We start from the raw sequence: 17627 nt of genomic DNA, 5'->3' as shown, positions 1-17627 counted from the left end.
GTTTACTACAAGGTCCCCAGAACCCAGCACGGGGCCTGGCTGAGCATGAGCACATGTGGCAGAAAGCTGTGGGTCTTGCCTGCCCCGGATCCCTTTCCCCTTCTTCTCTTGACAACACTGCCATTTTCCTCTAGGACCCACCCCTGCAATTCTCAGTTCTTATGGTTTAGGCGGGTGGTCATGAGACCCAGGTCTGGCCAATCAGAGCCTTTCATCTCTCTGGTCACAGTGATTGGTTCAGGGACAAACACGTGACCTAAGCCAGCCAATGAGCTTCTTCCCTGGGACTTTGTTAGAACTACTGGGGAAAAAAAAATACTTTTCTTTGCACTGGACTTACTTCGCAGGTAGGAGCTGCTGTCACCATCTGGCCACCACAAAGGCAGCTTGACAGAGAATGAAACCAACACAGAAGAGAGAAGGAATGAGAATGATCTCGTGGATGCAGTCATGCCTGCCATCTATGCTTGCAATTGCAAAGGCAAAAAATTCCCTTTTATGCCTAAGCCAGAGTGAGTTATGTTTCTGTCACTTACAACCAAGAGTCCTAACTAATACAAAATTCAAATAAATACTGGGTATTAAATGAATTAAATTAGTGCATGAGTAAGTGAAGTCAGCCAAGAGAATTCAGGGACTCCTCCTACGAGACTGTCAGAGTTCTCCCTGCAAACTCCTGCCATCCTTGAGGACAGAGACAAGCATCCCACAGCCACCTTTGTAGACCAACGGGACACTCGGAATAGTAACAGGCTTCTTAGCATTACCCTGTGCAAAGGGCCAGGCTGGCACCTGGCTCAGATACCAACACTGAGCTGGGTGCTGGGGCAGACACTAGGCTAGTGAAGGTGGTCTGGCTTCCACTGCCCCCTGGGTACTGTATCCTGTCCTGCCCCCGCCCACCACTGACCACTTAACCCACCCAGGGCAGGCTCTGGCTGCCCCTCAACACGTAGGCTCCTCGAGGCATACCGCGTGGCTCTGTGTGTGATGGGCATCAGATGCAGGACAACAACAGGAAGATGGATGGGTTTTATCTGCTTCCTATGGGTTGTCATCTTGCAAGAGATTAGGTTTAGGGAAGAGGAGGGGTGATGCAGAGCGGCGAGGAAGAGATGCCTGATGATCCCCTGTGAGCCACTCAGAGCATAGCCCCAGGGTAGAGAGAGGAGCTGGCCTAGATGTCCCCTCAGATGACTCAAGGGGCAGGTGACTTCTTCAGCGCTAGTCCTCACTCACCCCACAGAGTGCGAAGGAGGGAGGGAGGCAGGAAGGGAGAGCATGCCTGCCAGCCTATACAGAAACACTGGCTGAGCCAAAAGTCTTCTCTGAGGACCAGCTCAGGCCTGTGTGGCCATCCCACCAAGGCATCAAACTGAAAAGAGATGGGGGAAGGTCATGGTGGCTACAGGGCACTGCACCCTCGGCTCCCGTCCAGGAGTGAGAAGGTCCTGGGCCTGGCAGCCTGGACTGTGGTCTCCCCAGGAAAACGGCTCACGAAGGAAGTGCTGATAGGAAAATAACTGCCGCCCCGACCCGAACCTCCAGCCAACCCTTCCACGGGTTCTGGTGTGAAGAGGCCCAGCTCAGAAGGGCCAGCCAGAGGCCAGCAGACCAGCATGCAGGCACCCTTCAAGTCCCAGGAGGGTGCCGGCCACAGCCCAGCCCCAGGCAGTCCTTCGGGGCAGCTGCCTTCTGTCCCCCGACTTCTTCTTGGCTGGGCCCCTTGTTCCCAAACTCCACTACCAATTACCAAGAGTCCTGCCAACCCCATTTCAACCCCAGTCAATGTCCTCACCGCCCCTTGACACAGACACACTGAGTCTCCTGTCACACTTCCCCCCTCACTGGTGCTTAACTGGACGTCGCCTCCTCCGAGGGGTCGGGACACTCCACAGCCCCGCTTCGACGGACGCTGCTGGGCCTGGAGCCGAAGCCACAGCAAGGCCTCACGACTTCCCCACACGCTCCCCTCCCTGCCTCCCTGAATCAAAGCCTCTTACCTTCATGGTGGGAGGAGCCGTGAGAGGAGGCGAGAGCGGCCGGTCTGGGAGGGTCACATCCGAGCTGTTGGCCAGCTCCTGCTTCCTGTGAAGAGGCCAAAAGAGGTGAGTGAGGACCTGCCTGCGCCTTCCCTTCTCTCCTCCAAGAGTGACTATGCTCTGGGACACAGTTTAACATACAATGCAGGCTGGGCTGGGTGGCTCATGCCTGTAATCCCAGCACTTTGGGAGGTCAAGGCAGGCGGATCACCTGAGGTCAGGAGTTTGAGATCAGCCTGACCAACATGGAGAAACCCTGTGTCTACTAAAAATACGAAAATTACCTGGGTGTGGTGGCAGGCGCCTGTAGTCCCAGCTACTTGGGAGGCTAAGGCAGGTGAATCACTTGAACCTGGGAGGTGGAGGGTGCAGTGAGCTGAGATTGCGCCACTGCACTCCAGTCTGGACAAGAATGAAACTCCATTTCCAAAAAAAAAAGCAGAAACCAGAGTTGGGAGCATTTTCTTTTCTTTTTTTTTAGACGGAGTCTCGCTGTGTCGCCCAGGCTGGAGTGCAGTGGCCGGATCTCAGCTCACTGCAAGCTCCGCCTCCCGGGTTCATGCCATTCTCCTGCCTCAGTCTCCCGAGTAGCTGGGACTACAGGCGCCCGCCACCACGCCCGGCTAATTTTTTGTATTTTTAGTAGAGATGGGGTTTCACCGTGTTAGCCAGGATGGTCTCGATCTCCTGACCTCGTGATTCGCCCGTCTCGGCCTCCCAAAGTGCTGGGATTACAGGCGTGAGCCGCCGTGCCCGGCCAGGAGTACTTTCTTTACTCCCATGCACCAAAATCTAAAGTAGTGCTACTCTAAGTATGGTCCCTGGACCACCAGCGGCACCTGGGAACTTGAAAGATATGCACATTCTCTGGTGCACACCAGACTCTCCAGTGATGAGCCCGGGAAGCTGCGCTCCAACGAGTTCTCCAGGTGATTCTGCCACACGGTGAAGTCTGAGAACCACGGGGCTAAAGAGACCCAGGAGTGGGGCTGGGTGGGAGAAGAGGAGGGGAGAAACGGGGATGCATTCTCTCTTGAGCCCCTCTGCACATACACACACACACACACACACACACGCACACACACACACACAGGCCCTGGTCAAAAAGCTGTCCTCGGCAGACAGGGCTGCCTGCCGTGCAACTGCAGGTAAAACTTAATTTAGTCCGTGTGGGCTAGGACGGTGGACAGGCAGCTAAACAGAGTTGTGTCGCCATGGCAACATGACTGCGACGAGTTTGCGCGCTCACACACTCCCCACTTTCCATCTGGCCCTCGCTGGTGACCGGGGAGTGCTGTCTGCGGCCCCATCACCAGGCAGACTGTTTGGCATGGGATCAGCCTTCAGGGCCACGGCTGCACAACAGGGCCAGCTGGGCAGAGCCTGGGGAATCCCCGGGTGAGGGACTCCAGTGTCCTGAACAAGCCCTAGTTGTACCCAGGAGGGGACGAAGGGGCTGGAAGAACCGTATTAAAAGCCGAAGAGGGCCGGGCTGAGCCGTCAAAGCCCCCAACTTTACAAGTGTTTCCTCCTCTAGAGAGCCCCGCTCTGAAGCAGCCGAGAGTCAGCCCAACCCCCAGGTCCTGCGTAAATGACCAAAGCACCCCCACTGCCACCTCCGGAGAATCCTTCTGCACCTCTTCCCAGCCCAAGTCCTGCCAGCGAAGCGACAGTTCCAACCCCGCACCTTCATGACGGAAACCCACCCTCCCTACGAGCCCAGCCCTCCGGCTTTCCAGGCCCAGACCCCATCCTGCCTGGCTCCCCGTGGCCCATGGGGCAGGACCAGGCTGAGAACACTTCCACGCTAGGCCCACAGGGCCTTGTGTACCCCTGCCTGCCCCCGCAGTTGACTACCCCTCCCTGTGGTCAACTAGGGAGCCAGATGAAGGGCCTGGGGACTACCTGGCTTGGCAGAGGATCCATTTCACCCCATTAACCTGAACCTGGCAATCCCTGTCTTCTGCTCCCCATCTCCCTTCCTCTTTCTTTCTTCCTGGACCTTGTTGATATAAGCTTTGACAGCTGGAGACGGGAGACCCTCCCGCCTGATCCAGGGCTGTAACTGGCTCAAGAAACCATCAGGGCCAAGACAGCACCTAGGTGTGTGCACACACTCACACACACAAAGGCAGGCACCAGCTCCTGTTACCTCTCAGCTAGAGCTGCCAGCCTCTTTCCATGTACGGCCTTGGACGTTACCACCATAGGCTCCAGCCTGGCTGCTCTGCCGGACACTCACCCGCCTGTGCACACAACAGAGCTGGGTCCAGCACAAGCTCACCCCCTCCTCCACCTAGCCCACTCCCAAACAGCCACAGCTCCTCCACAATGGGCCAGGTCTTTGAGAGCCATGATGGGGGAAACGAAGAATGATCAAGCAGGAGGCATCACCCTTGGGTCCTCTCAAGGTCCATGGTGAGGATGAAGGCTGCTCCCCTGTGAGGCTAGGAGCCTGGCAAGGAAAAGCATGCAGGGAGGGGAAGTAAAGCAAGCCCCCACCAGATGCTATAGGGCTACTCTGGGCTTAGCAGAGGACCTCTGGAGATGGCTCACACGCACCTTGATGGACAGCAGCCCTGGCTCTCCAGGCACACACAGTCCAGAGGAGGACAGAGTTGGTTTTAACATCACCAGTCATGGGACGCTCATACACACAGTCATGCTGTCTATTTCTCCCCATCAGGCACAAGATGTCCACGCCTATGGCACCAGATTATTGTCCAAGGCCCTGAGTCCCGGTCAAAGGGGTACAGCAGCCAACATTCCCTGAGCTGAGCCCCTCTCCCCTGCACCAGCCCTTTCCCCCTGGATGCTGGATAAGCCCTGGGGCTGGTCTCTACTGGACACTGGATAAGCCCTGGGGCCGGTCTCTACTGGACACTGGCTAAGCTCCTGGGGCCGGTCTCTAGGAAGTGAGGCGGACTCTCAAGTCGGAATACAAGGCAGCTTCTGACCAGAAGGATTTCCTGAATGATGCCTGGGAACTTGGACGGCGCTAGAGCAGACATGAGCACCGGTGGTGGGTGACCAGCCTCATGCAAGCTCCTGTGCTGTGTCCACGACTCCAGAGGGGGTGCCAGGGTGGGCAGAAGACATGACTGCCACTCTCAAAAACATCTGAACTGGGCCCAGAGCGGTGGCTCACGCCTGTAATCCCACCATTTTGGGAGGATGGGGGGGAGCGGATCACTTGAGGTCAGGAGTTCGAGACCAGCCTGTTCAACGTGGCAAAACCCCGTCTCTACTAAAAATACAAAAATTAGCCAGGCATGGTGGCACGTGCTTGTCATCCAAGCTACTCGGGAGGCTGAGGCAGGAGAATCACTTGATCCCAGGAGGCGGAGGTTGCAATGAGCCAAGATCGCACCACCACACTCCAGCCTGGGCAACAGAGCAAGACTCTGTCTCAATAAAATAAAATTAAATTAAATTAAATTTAAATTTAAATTTAAAAAATCAGAACTACACACAAGCTCTAGGTCACAGGGTAGGACCCACCCTGCCTTGGTATACAGATGGCTTCGAGTGGCATCTATGGGGGACAAGGGCCACATTGTACCATCCTCACTCTTGGCTCCAGCCCTCCCTCTTGTTTAAGAGCTAACTGCCTGTTACAGGTCACCATGTGTCCCCCAAAAAAGATATACTGCAGTTCTAACCCCCAGTATCTATGAATAAAACCTTATTGAAAATCGGGTCTTTACACATATAATCACGTCAAGATGAGGTCAATAGGATGGTCCTTAATTCAATAGGACCAGTGTCCTTATAAGCAGGGAAGGCTGGCCGGGCGCCCACTCACACTTGTAATCCCAGTGCTTTGGGAGGCTGAGGCGGGTAGATCACTTGAGGTCAGGAGTTCGAGACCAGCATGGCCAACATGGTGAAACCCTGTCTCTACTAAAAATACAAAAATTAGTCGGGTGTGGTGGGGGGCGCCTGTAATCCCAGCTACTCAGGAGGCTAAGGCTAGAGAATCGCTTGAACCCAGGAGGTGGAGGCTGCGGTGAGCCGAGATCGCGCCACTGCACTCCAGCTCAGGTGACAGAGCAAGACTCTGTCTCAAAAAAAAAAGAAGGGAAGGCAATAATGTGAAGAAACACACAGTGAGAACGCCTCATGACAACGAAGGCAGACACAGGAGCGATGCGGCTGCAAACCAACGCATGCCAAGGCTTGCCGACCCTGCCAGAGGCTAGAAGAGGCGAGGAAGGATTCTTCCCTAGAGCCCGCAGAGGGAGCGTGGCGCTGCCGACACCTTGACTTTGGACTTCTGGCTTCCAGAACTGAAATAACAAATGTGGCTTTAAGCCATCTGAGGTCCTTGGTAATGGCAGCCCTAGGAAATGAATGCAGCACCCAGGCCCCAGGTTCTAGCCTTGACCTAGAGAGCCAAAAAAAATGAAGACGAAATCCTGCTCTTGCCTCACCACCCCTGCTCTGATCAGCTCTTCTCAGCCTTGTCCTTTCCCAGGACAATGACATTTCCACGTGAGCCACCCTCCCAAGGATGGCCAGGCACAGCCCAGCCCAGCCACCAGCTGGCACTGAGATAAGAGAGAGTTAAGTGACACGGTGCTTGATGCAATTCTATCCCTTTTTCTCCCACTCAGGCAAACATATCACACATGAGGTGAAAGTGATGTGATTTTATCAAGGGATAACCTTGAATGTGTTCTCATTAGACGCACAAGGTAAATCCTTAGCCGAGGTGACAACTTCCCTGTGACCCACAGGGACCCATCTCGCCACGTGTCAAGGCACTGAGATTGAAAGCTGCACCCCTCAAGCAACCCGGCCCCACAGTTGCATGCAACTCTAATGACGCGGGGTCCCAGCCCCACCCAGGCACCCACAAGGACCCATGAGAGGAGGGGTTGGAGATGGGGACAGCTTGGAAAGCAGAGAAGGGAAAAAGAGCATGGAGAGAAGCCAGAGGAAGAGAAGAGGAAGATTATGTACTCAGTTCAAAGAGAAGGGTGGTAAGGGCAGGCTAGAGAGGCGGGTCAGAGAGCCTCTGCCACCTGCGGGGGTCCTGGAGGCGCTGCCCATTCTCGTATGGCACTGAGGTTCCCTGCTCTGAGACGCTTTCCCTCCCTAGAAGCACAGGAGACACAGGGGCACACGGGGCGGCTCAGGGAGACCAGGACGCATCCTAGACAGCTTTGGCCAAATGCAAATCTCTGGAGGAAATGGTCATAGAGACCTGGAGTGGAAACTGAGAAGTCAAAGGCCATGATTCACCCAGACGGAGCTGGACAGACCCCTAGGGGAGCCCCTGTGACAGCACCCAGGCCTGCAGGCTCCTTGCCTCCACCCTCAGAGGGTTCTGCCTCAGACCATCTTGAGGTCACTGCAACTGTCATGTCTCACACATCACTGTGGAGAGCATCCTACACTCGGAATCAAGGCACTCCTGGGTTCAAGTTTGGCTCTGCCTGCTACCCAGCTGTGAGGCCTTGGTTAAGTTACCTCATTGTGTCTTGTTTCCTTCATCTGCAAAGATAGGGGTAATAATGTACCAAGGAGTTTAAAATAGCAGCTGTGGCCGGGCGCGGTGGCTCATGCCCGTAATCCCAGCACTTTGGGAGGCTGAGGCGGGTGGATCACCTGAGGTCAGGAGTTCGAGACCAGCCTGGCCAACATGGTGAAACCCCGTCTCTACTAAAAATACAAAAATTAGCCAGGCGTGGTGGCACACACCTGTAATCCCAGCTACTTGAGAGGCTGAAGCAGGAGAATCGCTTGAACGCAGGAGGCGGAGGTTGCAGTGAGCTGAGATCGTGCCACTGCACTCCAGCCTGGGCGACAAGAGCGAAACTCCGTTTCAAAAAACTTAGTTGATTAAAAAAAAAATAACAGCTGTGAAATAAAACATGCAGTCCTATATAAATGTAGACTATGATGATGATGATTCTTATTATTATAACTCATAAAATGTTGATGTGGTCTCCAAGGGGAGACAGAAGCAAGGGTCCAGAGCTGTTTAAACGCCTTGGAAAACATTCCTGGCACCTCAAATGAGTACCAGTTCTAGCCTGGGGATCGACTCTCAGGATCATAACCATTGGTTAATAATCAACCACAGGAAAAACACTCAGCTAGCAGCAGATGGCTCTGGGACAGGAGTAAGGCCCCCTCCACACGGGGTTCTCCCAAAGCCTGAAACTCCTCTTTCCTGCATCCCTCCCCACGCCCGCTCCCAGCCACCCACCCACACTCAGCTACACTTTCTCTTGCTTCCCAAATAGCCAAGCTAGAGGAATACAGACAGCTGGGCTGCAAAGAGTTTCTCGGGAAAACCAAACCAAAAGGAACAAGAAACATGATTCATAATGGCCAAGAGGGGGAAGCAATCCGAGTGTCCATCCGCCAACGAACAGATAAATAAAATTCGGTTGTTCCATACTGTGGAATATTGCTCACCCATACAAAGAAATGAAGTAGGCCGGGTGCGGTGGCTCACGCCTGTAATCCCAGCACTTTGGGAGGCCGAGGTGGGCGGATCACGAGGTCAGGAGATCGAGACCATCCTGGCTAACACGGTGAAACCCCGTCTCTACTAAAAAATACAAAAAATTAGCCGGGCGAGGTGGCGGGCGCCTGTAGTCCCAGCTGCTCAGGAGGCTGAGGCAGGAGAATGGCGTGAACCCGGGAGGCGGAGCTTGCAGTGAGCCGACATCACGCCACCGCACTCCAGCCTGGGAGACAAAGTGAGACTCCTTCTCAAAAAAAAAAAAAAAAAAGAAATGAAGTAAAAATAATTAATTTTCAAAAATAAAAATAGGACTGTGAGGGTGGCTCATGCCTGTAATCCCAGCTCTTTGGGAGGCCGAGGCAGGCGGATCACCTGAGGTCAGGAGTTCCAGAACAACCTAGCTAACACGGCGAAACCCCGTCTCACTAAAAATACAAAAAATTAGCCGGGCATGGTGGCGCACGCCTGTAATCCCAGCTACTCAGGAGGCTGAGGCAGGAGAATCACTTGAATCCGGGAGGCAGAGGTTGCAGTGAGCCAAGATTGCACCACTGTACTCCAGCCTGGGTGACAGAGCAAGACTCCATCTCAAAAAAATAAAAATAAGTGACCGGGCGTGGCTCACACCTGTAATCCCAGCACTTTGGGAGGCCGAGGCGGGCAGATCACCAGGTCAGGAGATCGAGACCATCCTGGCTAACACGGTGAAACCCCGTCTCTACTAAAAAAATAGAAAAAAATTAGCCAGGTGTAGTGGCGGGCACCTGTAGTCCCAGCTACTCGGGAGGCTGAGGCAGGAGAATGGCATGAACCTAGGAGGCAGAGCTTGCAGTGAGCCGAGATGGCGCCACTGCACTCCAGCCTGGGCGACAGAGTGAGACTCTGTCTCAAAAAAATATATAAATAAAATTAAATTTAAAAATAAAAATAAAAACAAACAATGATAGCTTATGACTATAAAGACAATAGAAAGAAAAGGAATGAAGAACTGATGCATGCTACAACACGGATGCGCCAGGAAGCACGGTGCCGAGTGACAGAAGCCAGGCACAAAAGGCCGCAAGCTGTGTGACTCCAGTTCCATGAAATCCACAGAACAGCCAAATCCACAGAACGGTGACGAGTGGTCGCCAGGGGCTGCAGGGAGAGGGGAACGGGATGCAATTGCTAATCAATACGCCTGCTAATCAATACTCCAGCACCACTCCGGTTCACTACATGGTCAGGTTATCTCACCTCTCTGTGCCTCAGCTTCCTCATCTGTAAAACGGTGTGACTACTATCTACCTCATGGGGTGTTATCAATAAGGCCCAGAAAGCACTTAGCACAGTGCCTGGTACGCAGCAAAAACACAATAGCTGGTCGCCTCGTTGCCGAGGCTCAAATCAACTGGAAGAATGGGTACGGAGGAGGAGGAGCCAAGGCAGAAAGCTGACTAGAAGGCAGAGGTGGACAGGGCAGGGACGTCTTCAGATCTGGGCACTCGCTGCCCCACATACTGTGGATGCTAAGCTGGGAGGCAGGGACATGGGAGCCCAGCAGCTGTGTGGGAACCGCCAGGCCCCGGGTGTATGCACATGGCTCAATTCCAAGCCCCAAGGGGACAGACATGGGATGACCGTACTGATGACCCTCATGCCTGTGCTGGGGCCAGTGTGGAAGGGAAAAAGGGCATGAGCCCAGCAGACCTGGCAGAGTGTGGGGGAGGGAAGAGGACATTGGATTCAGGAACAAAAGGCTCCCACAGGCGGAGTGAATGGGTAGCTTGAGAAGGAGCAGGTGTTGCGCACCTGTTTGCACCTGGCATGGCTGACCTTGGGGTCACAGCCCATCCCAGCACACACTCTGACAGGTTTCCAGAGATTCGGGGCACCAACTCTAGACCTTTGGTGATTCAAAGCTCCCCAGATGGCTGGGCAAGGTGGCTCACGCCTGTAATCCCAGCACTTTGGGAGGCCGAGGTAGGAGGATTGCTTGAGCCCATGAGTTCGAGACCAGCCTGGGCAACATGGTGAAACCTCATTTCTATAAAAAATTTAAAAATTAGCCCGGTGTGTGCGTGCCTGTAGTCCCAGCTATTCAGGAGGCTGAGGTGGGAGGATCACTTGAGCCTAGGAGGGCAAGGCTACAGTGAGCCGTGATCACGTCACTGCACTCCAGCCCGAGTGACAGAGCGGGACCCTATCTCAAAAAAAAAAAAAAAAAAAAAGGACTCCGCAGAAAATGCAAAATGGCAATCCCCACCCCAATTCAATCCCAGGGTTCACGGAAGCAGAGAGCAGCAGCCGTGGGAGAAATCACCAGATATCACCCGACAGCCTCATCATGCAAACAAGCACGTGGAGGCTGGAGAGCCGAGGGAGCCACCCAAACCCCACAGCAAGCCTCTCTTCTCTTCTCCAAGGAAGAGGCCCCATTTCCAACTCACCTCAGGCCACACTGGAGGGGAGTGAGCACCAAGTCTCCAGGAGGGGCCGGGCGTGCGGTGACTCCCGCCTGTCATCCCAGCACTTTGGGAGGCCGAGGCGGGCGGATCACCTGAGGTCAGGAGTTCGAGACCAGCCTGGCCAACATGGTGAAACCCCAACTCTACTAAAAATACAAAAGTTAGTCAGAAATCACTTGATCCCGGGAAGCAGAGGCTGCCGTGAGCCAAGATCGTTACCCATTCCAGCCTGGGCAACGGTGTGAGACTCCATCTCAAAAAAAAAAGTCTCCAGGAGGAACATGTCAGGAAGCACAACTAGCTTCTGGACACCCGTTTTTCTGTTTGCTTTGGGTTTTGAGACGGGGTTTGCTCTTGTTGCCCAGGTTGGAGTGCAATGGCACAATCTTGGCTCACTGTGACCTCCGCCTCCTGGGTTCCAGCAATTCTCCTGCCTCAGCCTCCCAAGTAGCTGGGATTACAGGCGCCCACCACCACGCCCAGCTAATTTTTTGTATTTTTATTAGAGACAGCGTTTCACTATGTTGGCCAGGCTAGTCTCGAACTCCTGACCTCAGGCGATCCACCCGCCTCAGCCTCCCAAAGCGCTGGGATTACAGGCGTGAGCCAGCGCGCCTGAACTGGACACCCGTTTATAAAGTGTCAGGGCCCTCAAGTGAGGGGACAGGAAAGGGAGAGGGTCAAAGGGGGCTACTGGTCCCCTGCACGGAGCAGACAGAGAGCAGGAGGCCCAGGCTGTGCAGGCGATGTGCCCGCTGGAGTCTCTGCTGCAGGCTACACCCTGTGCAGGACCACGTGGCTGCACGTGGGCACAAAGGGAGACCTGGCTCAGACTCTGGCTGTAGCTTCAGAAGACACTCCTGCTGCTCTCCAGGTGCACTGGATGAGGACAGCGCCGTCCTTCCCTAGAGGACCTGAAGTCCTAAACTGAACCAGGACTAGGAGAAAGGGCAGGAGTCAGGAGGAACAGGATCCTATGGGCAGACCACCCGCAGAACCTCTACAGCCCCTCCACAGCCCTCTGTTTGGGGGCATCTGGGCCTCCTTGTGCACAAGTCTCAGAGTGATGGACCAATGTACCCACGTAGGCAAATCCTCACACTGGGAAAATAAGCCTTCACCAGACAAGCAGCTTTTAGAACTGACGCATGCTTTATGGTTCACACCCAAGCCAGCAGAGATTCCGAGTTCTATGTGAGCCTGGGGTCAGAGTCAGAAAACACGAGAGCTGGACCTCCACCCTGAGATCTCTGACTCCCATTCCAGTGCTCCTTCCCACTGCAATGGGAAAGCCAGCTCCACCCAGCCCAAGTACCACAGCGGGGAGCGAGGAGGGGACACTGGCCAACGCCTTCTTCTTGTGTGTTTTAAGTCTGCGTTCTCGGGGACTAAGGGTGGTGTCTCAGCATGGGAGGCGACATCTGTGAGATGCACAAGCATCTGAGAAAATGATCCGGGCAAAATGCAAAAAACCATCCTGCAGGCACGGCACAGCCACGTGAGAGACCCAAGTGCCAAACATGAATTGTGGGGTCACGGGGGTAAAACGAGAGATGCAGAATCAAGTGCCATGAGGTCATAGGGAGGAGAGGGCTGGCTGTCCTTGGGAGACCAGCTACGGGATCGCACAGGAGGCCATGGCTAGGCCCAGGGAAGAGTCCAGCAGTGACCTACGGGAGAAACGGGGAAAGGGAGGGCACATAGGCAGAACACAGAGGAAGGTGACCAGCACAACAGAGAGACCACCAGTGTCGCTGATGCCCAGGAGACACATCACACCATTCGAGGGCACAGCAGGCTGGCAAAAGGTGAGGGCAGGCCGGCACAGTGGCTCACAAGTGTAATCCCAGCACTTTGGGAGGCCAAGGCAGGTGGATCACTAGAGGTCAGGAGTTTGAAACCAGCCTGGCCAACATGGTGAAACCCCGACTCTACTAAAAATACAAAAAATTAGCCAGACATGGTGGTGGGCGCCTGTATAATCCCAGCTACTCAGGAGGCTGAGGCAGGAGAATCGCTTGAACCCAGGAGGCGGAGGTTGCAGTGAGCCAAGATCGTGCCACTGCACTCCAGCCTGACAACAGAGCCAGACTCCATCTAAAAAAAAAAAAGAAAAGTGGCAGGGGAGGCCAAATGCCAGCAAACAGGCCTCAAGGGTTAGGACACTGTGTGAAGTGATCCACGTACACTATCTCATTTAATACCACAGTCCACTGAAGGAAATAGTATTAACCCCTTTTACAGACGGGGAAAACGAGGCTCAGAGAGGTTAACCGGGCCAAGGTCATGTTGCTGGAAAGGAGCAGAGCGAGGCTTGGACACACGCCTGGCTCCAGGGTCTGTGGCCTTAACCACGTGCCACACTCCCTCTGAGGAGGAGAAGGGGCCCACTGGAGAGGAGCTCCCATGGCCCACGGCTTCCCAGAGCAGATGCATGCATCCCTGATGGCCCCCGAGGGCACCTGGCATGGTCTTCACTATGACAGTCACTTATGGAGCTTTGACAGAGACCCTCTTTGTGGCAGGCCACCCTGATTTTCCTTTTATGGTAGTGACATAAAGGTGCCTTCTGAAACAAGTCCATTGAATTTTTAACACCTGAGCCAGTTGAAGGAAAACGTTATGGGCCTGAGACAGGTCACACACACACAGGACAAACAGTGCCGGCGCTGCGTGGACAGTGACGCTGGGAAAAGGTGCTGCATGCCGAACTGTCTCTCGGGGGCAAAGGGAGGAAGCCAAGGGGCCTGAGGATTTGCTGGAGGACTCTGCAAGCAGCAGAGAGAGAACGGAGTGGTTGGAAGGGAGGGGTCGGGGGAAAACTGAAAAGGGGCCGAGGGGCGCTACCCTCCACTGCGCTCACAGCCACAGAAATGAGACGAAAGGGTCAGTCATAAGGGCATTTTGGGAGCAAAATTAAGAGAATTTGGTGACAGAAAGTAAAGGAGGGGCTGAGAGCTAAACACACCAAGTGACCTGGGTTTCAGAAAATGGAATGACAGACGCTTCAGCCATGACACAGAGGAGAGTCAGCTTTGCGAGACGCAGATGATAAGGCTCTCTTTCTGGACACGCGGCAAGTCGGGGGCCCTTGGGACACCCAAATGGGATCAGAACAGCACTGAAACCTAAGCAGGACAGGTGCAACAAGAACAGAGGTGGAAGCTGAGGCCATGGGAGGGGTGGAGGCCCTCAGGGACAGCAGGTAGGGCTTTTGGGGTTGGTTAGTTGGTTGGTTGGTTTTTGAGACGGAGTCTCACTCTGTCACCCAGGCTGGAGGGCAGTGGTCCCATCTTGGCTCACTGCAAGCTCCGCCTCCCGGGTTCACACCATTCTCCTGCCTCAGCCTCCTGAGTAGCTGGGACTACAGGTACCCGCCACCACACCCGGCTAATTTTTTTTTGTATTTTTTTAGTAGAAACGGGGTTTCACCATGTTAGCCAGAATGGTCTCAATATCCTGACCTCGTGATACGCCCGCCTTGGCTCCCAAAGTGCTGGGATTACAGGCGTGAGCCACTGCGCCCGGCCTGGGCTTTTGTTGTTGTTAGTGGTGGTGGTGTTGAGACGGAGTCTTGCTCTGTTGCCCAGGCTGGAGTGCAGTGGCGTGATCTCAGCTCACTGCAAGCTCCACCTCCTGGGTTCAAGTGATTCTCCTGTCTCAGCCTCCCTAGTTGCTGGGATTACAGGTGCCTACCACCATGCCTGGCTAATTTTTGTATTTTTTTTTTTCTTGAGACGGAGTCTCGCTCTGCCCCCAGGCTGGAGTGCAGTGGCGCGATCTCCGCTCACTGCAAGCTCCGCCTCCCGGGTTCACACCATTCTCCTGCCTCAGCCTCCCGAGTAGCTGGGATTACAGGCGCATGCCACCACGTCTGGCTAATTTTTGGTATTTTTAGTAGAGACGGAGTTTCGCCATGTTAGCCAGGATGGTCTTGATCTCCTGATCTCGTGATCCACCGCTTCAGCCTCCAAATGTGCTGGGATTACAGGCGTGAGCCACCGCGCCCGGCCTAATTTTTGTATTTTTAGTAGAGATAGGGTTTTGCCATGTTGGCCAGGCTGGTCTCAAACCCTTGACCTCAGGTGATCCGCCTGCCTCAGCCTCCCAAAGTGCTGGGATTGCAGGCATGGGCCACCACGCCCTGCCTAATTTTTATTTTTTATTTTCATTTTTTGTATTTTTAGTTGAGACAGGGTTTCGCCATGTTGGCCAGGCTGGTCTCAAACCCTTGACCTCAGGTGATCTGCCCACCTCGGCCTCCCAAAGTGCTGGGATTACAAGCATGAGCCACTGTGCCCCACCGGCTTTCATGAAGCAAAAATGAACAGGAGCCCTCCAAAGGGCAGGGAAGGAGAGGTAAGAGGGCAGCCTGCTGGGATGGGCTGGGAGGGGGGCGCCCAGGGAAGAACACATGCCAAGCAGGGGGTGGCAGGCAAGTCCCCTCTTACACCACAGGCTCCGCTTCCCCTGCGCTGAAGAAATCACCAAGCCAGGTGCCTGCGCACCCAGCCCTTCAAACACACGCCGTCACTCAGAAACTGCCATCACTCAGAAACTGCCGACAGAGCAGTTTCCCTCCCGCGGTCAGCGGCTCTGCCTGGCACTGCCTGGCCTACACCACGGTCAGAGCAGAGGCAGCCAGCGCACAAGGTCATAGCCTCAGGCAGCTTCAGAACCCGCTCGCAAAACCCGGGAGTCACAAGGTGTGGGGTATCAGCATTTTCCCAACCCGAAAGCGCCCTTCACCTGGACGGCGAGGACAGCCGTGTTCATCTTACGGTTACATTCAGTGTGGACATATAACATTTATCACAGTAAAAAATCATGTTTAAGCAGTGATAAGTATGTACCCTCACTTCCTCTAGGAGATATAAATAGAGATATTCTGAAGTCTGTTGAGACTTCCAGGATGAACCTGTCAGACTGACCACACGCATTAATTATCCCACTTCTTCTGAGGCCCATTAAAATAACAGTAAGGGGGCCGGGTGCGGTGGCTCATGCCTGTAATCCTAGCACTTTGGGAGACTGAGGCAGGCAGATCACCTGAGGTCAGGAGTTCGAGACCAGCCTGGCCAACATGGAGAAACCCTGTGTCTACTAAAAATAAAAAATAAAATACTAGCCGAGCCTGGTGGCGGGTGCCTGTAATACCAGCTACTTGGTAGGCTGAGGCAGGAGAATCACTTAAACCTTGGAGTGAGAGGTTGCAGCGAGCCGAGATCACGCCATTGCACTCCAGCCTGGGGAACAAGAGCAAAACTCCATTTCAAAAAAAAACAAAAAGAGGCTGGGCGCGGTGGCTCCAGCCTGTAATCCCAGCACTTTGGGAGGCCGAGACGGGCGAATCACGAGGTCAGGAGATCGAGACCATCCTGGCTAACACAGTGAAACCCCGTCTCTACTAAAAAATACAAAAAACTAGCCGGGCGAGGTGGTGGGCACCTGTAGTCCCAGCTACTTGGGAGGCTGAGGCAGGAGAATGGCGGGAACCCAGGAGGCGGAGCTTGCAGTGAGCTGAGATCCGACCACTGCACTCCAGCCTGGGCGACAAAGCGAGACTCCATCTCAACAAAAAAAAAAAGAAAAAAAGAAAGAAAGAAAAAGGAAAAAAGAAATATGATGAAAAGACTAAGTTGAGGAAATCTCCCAAAAAGTAGAACAAAAACATAAAGATACAGAAAACAAAAGAGGGAAGAGAAAAAAGATCAAATAGCTGACCAAAAAAGTTCCCAGAAAGAGAAAGGGGAGGGGAGCTGGCAGCTGGTACCCAAAGCTGGCATCTCTTGGTACTGATGGCTTTGTGCGCTCCCCTCTTGAACCTGGGCTGGCCCTGTGACTCAGTCTTGACCCACAGAATGAGACAGACACAACATTACCTCACTCTCAGGAATGAGTCACAGGAGCTCTTGCAGCTTCCACCTCAACCTCTAGGAACATTTGCTCCAGAGAAAGCAAGCCCGCACGTGAAAGGCCTGACTGAGACCGTCAGTGCTGTGGCTGGGAACAGGGAGTGGCTGCATGGAGAAAGAAGCCCAGACGTTCCAAACATCCCCGTCCATGCACATGAAGAAACCACCTTGGGCATCTCCGCTCCAGCAGATGCTACGAGAACACAGCGCGGCTCCTGACATATGGCCCCAGCTGACTGTCGCAGTCATCTCCAGCCATCTGAGCCACCCAAGATGAGGTCCCAGACATTGCGAAAGCAGAGACAAGCCATCATCTCCAACACGCCCTAGCTGAATTCCTCACCCGCAGAACTCGAGTGCCATAAAATGGCTGCTGTTTCACCGTAACAGAAAGATTAGCAGGGAAATAGTACAAGAACATCTTCCAGAACTGAAGGTCCTGAGTCTCTGGGTCCACCAAGTACACGGCACAGTGAAGACACAAGATCCATCCCAAACACTGTCAGGAAATTCAGAACACCCGGGCAAATGAAAAATTCTCAGTGACTCCAGAGAGAAAATATAAATACATACCAAATACAGAGAAATAGGAATCTGGGCCACGCGTGGTGGCTCATGCCTGTCATCCCAACACTTTGGGAGGTTGAGGCGGGCAGATCACCTGAGGTCAGGAGTTCGAGACCAGCCTGGCCAACATGGAGAAACCCCATCTCTACTAAAAATACAAAAATTAGCCAGGCGT

At 54.0% G+C, this 17627-nt stretch overlaps 1 protein-coding gene across 8 annotated transcripts in view; it reads right to left on the bottom strand.

Annotated features, from left to right (window-relative positions):
* Window positions 1-17627, bottom strand: part of LOC105471797 (RAP1 GTPase activating protein 2) — a 293214-nt gene that overhangs the window by 131316 nt on the left and 144271 nt on the right. For all 8 annotated transcript variants that reach the window (XM_071082129.1, XM_011724558.3, XM_071082128.1 and 5 more), the window contains one exon: window positions 2004-2088. In XM_071082129.1, coding sequence (XP_070938230.1) covers window positions 2004-2088 — 85 coding nt within the window. The remainder of the gene's footprint in view (window positions 1-2003; window positions 2089-17627) is intronic.

Source organism: Macaca nemestrina, chromosome 17, assembly GCF_043159975.1.
Source record: "Macaca nemestrina isolate mMacNem1 chromosome 17, mMacNem.hap1, whole genome shotgun sequence".
Classification (NCBI taxonomy): domain Eukaryota; kingdom Metazoa; phylum Chordata; class Mammalia; order Primates; family Cercopithecidae; genus Macaca; species Macaca nemestrina.
Note: the sequence above shows the minus strand (reverse complement) of the source record. Positions and strands in the feature narration are given on the sequence as shown.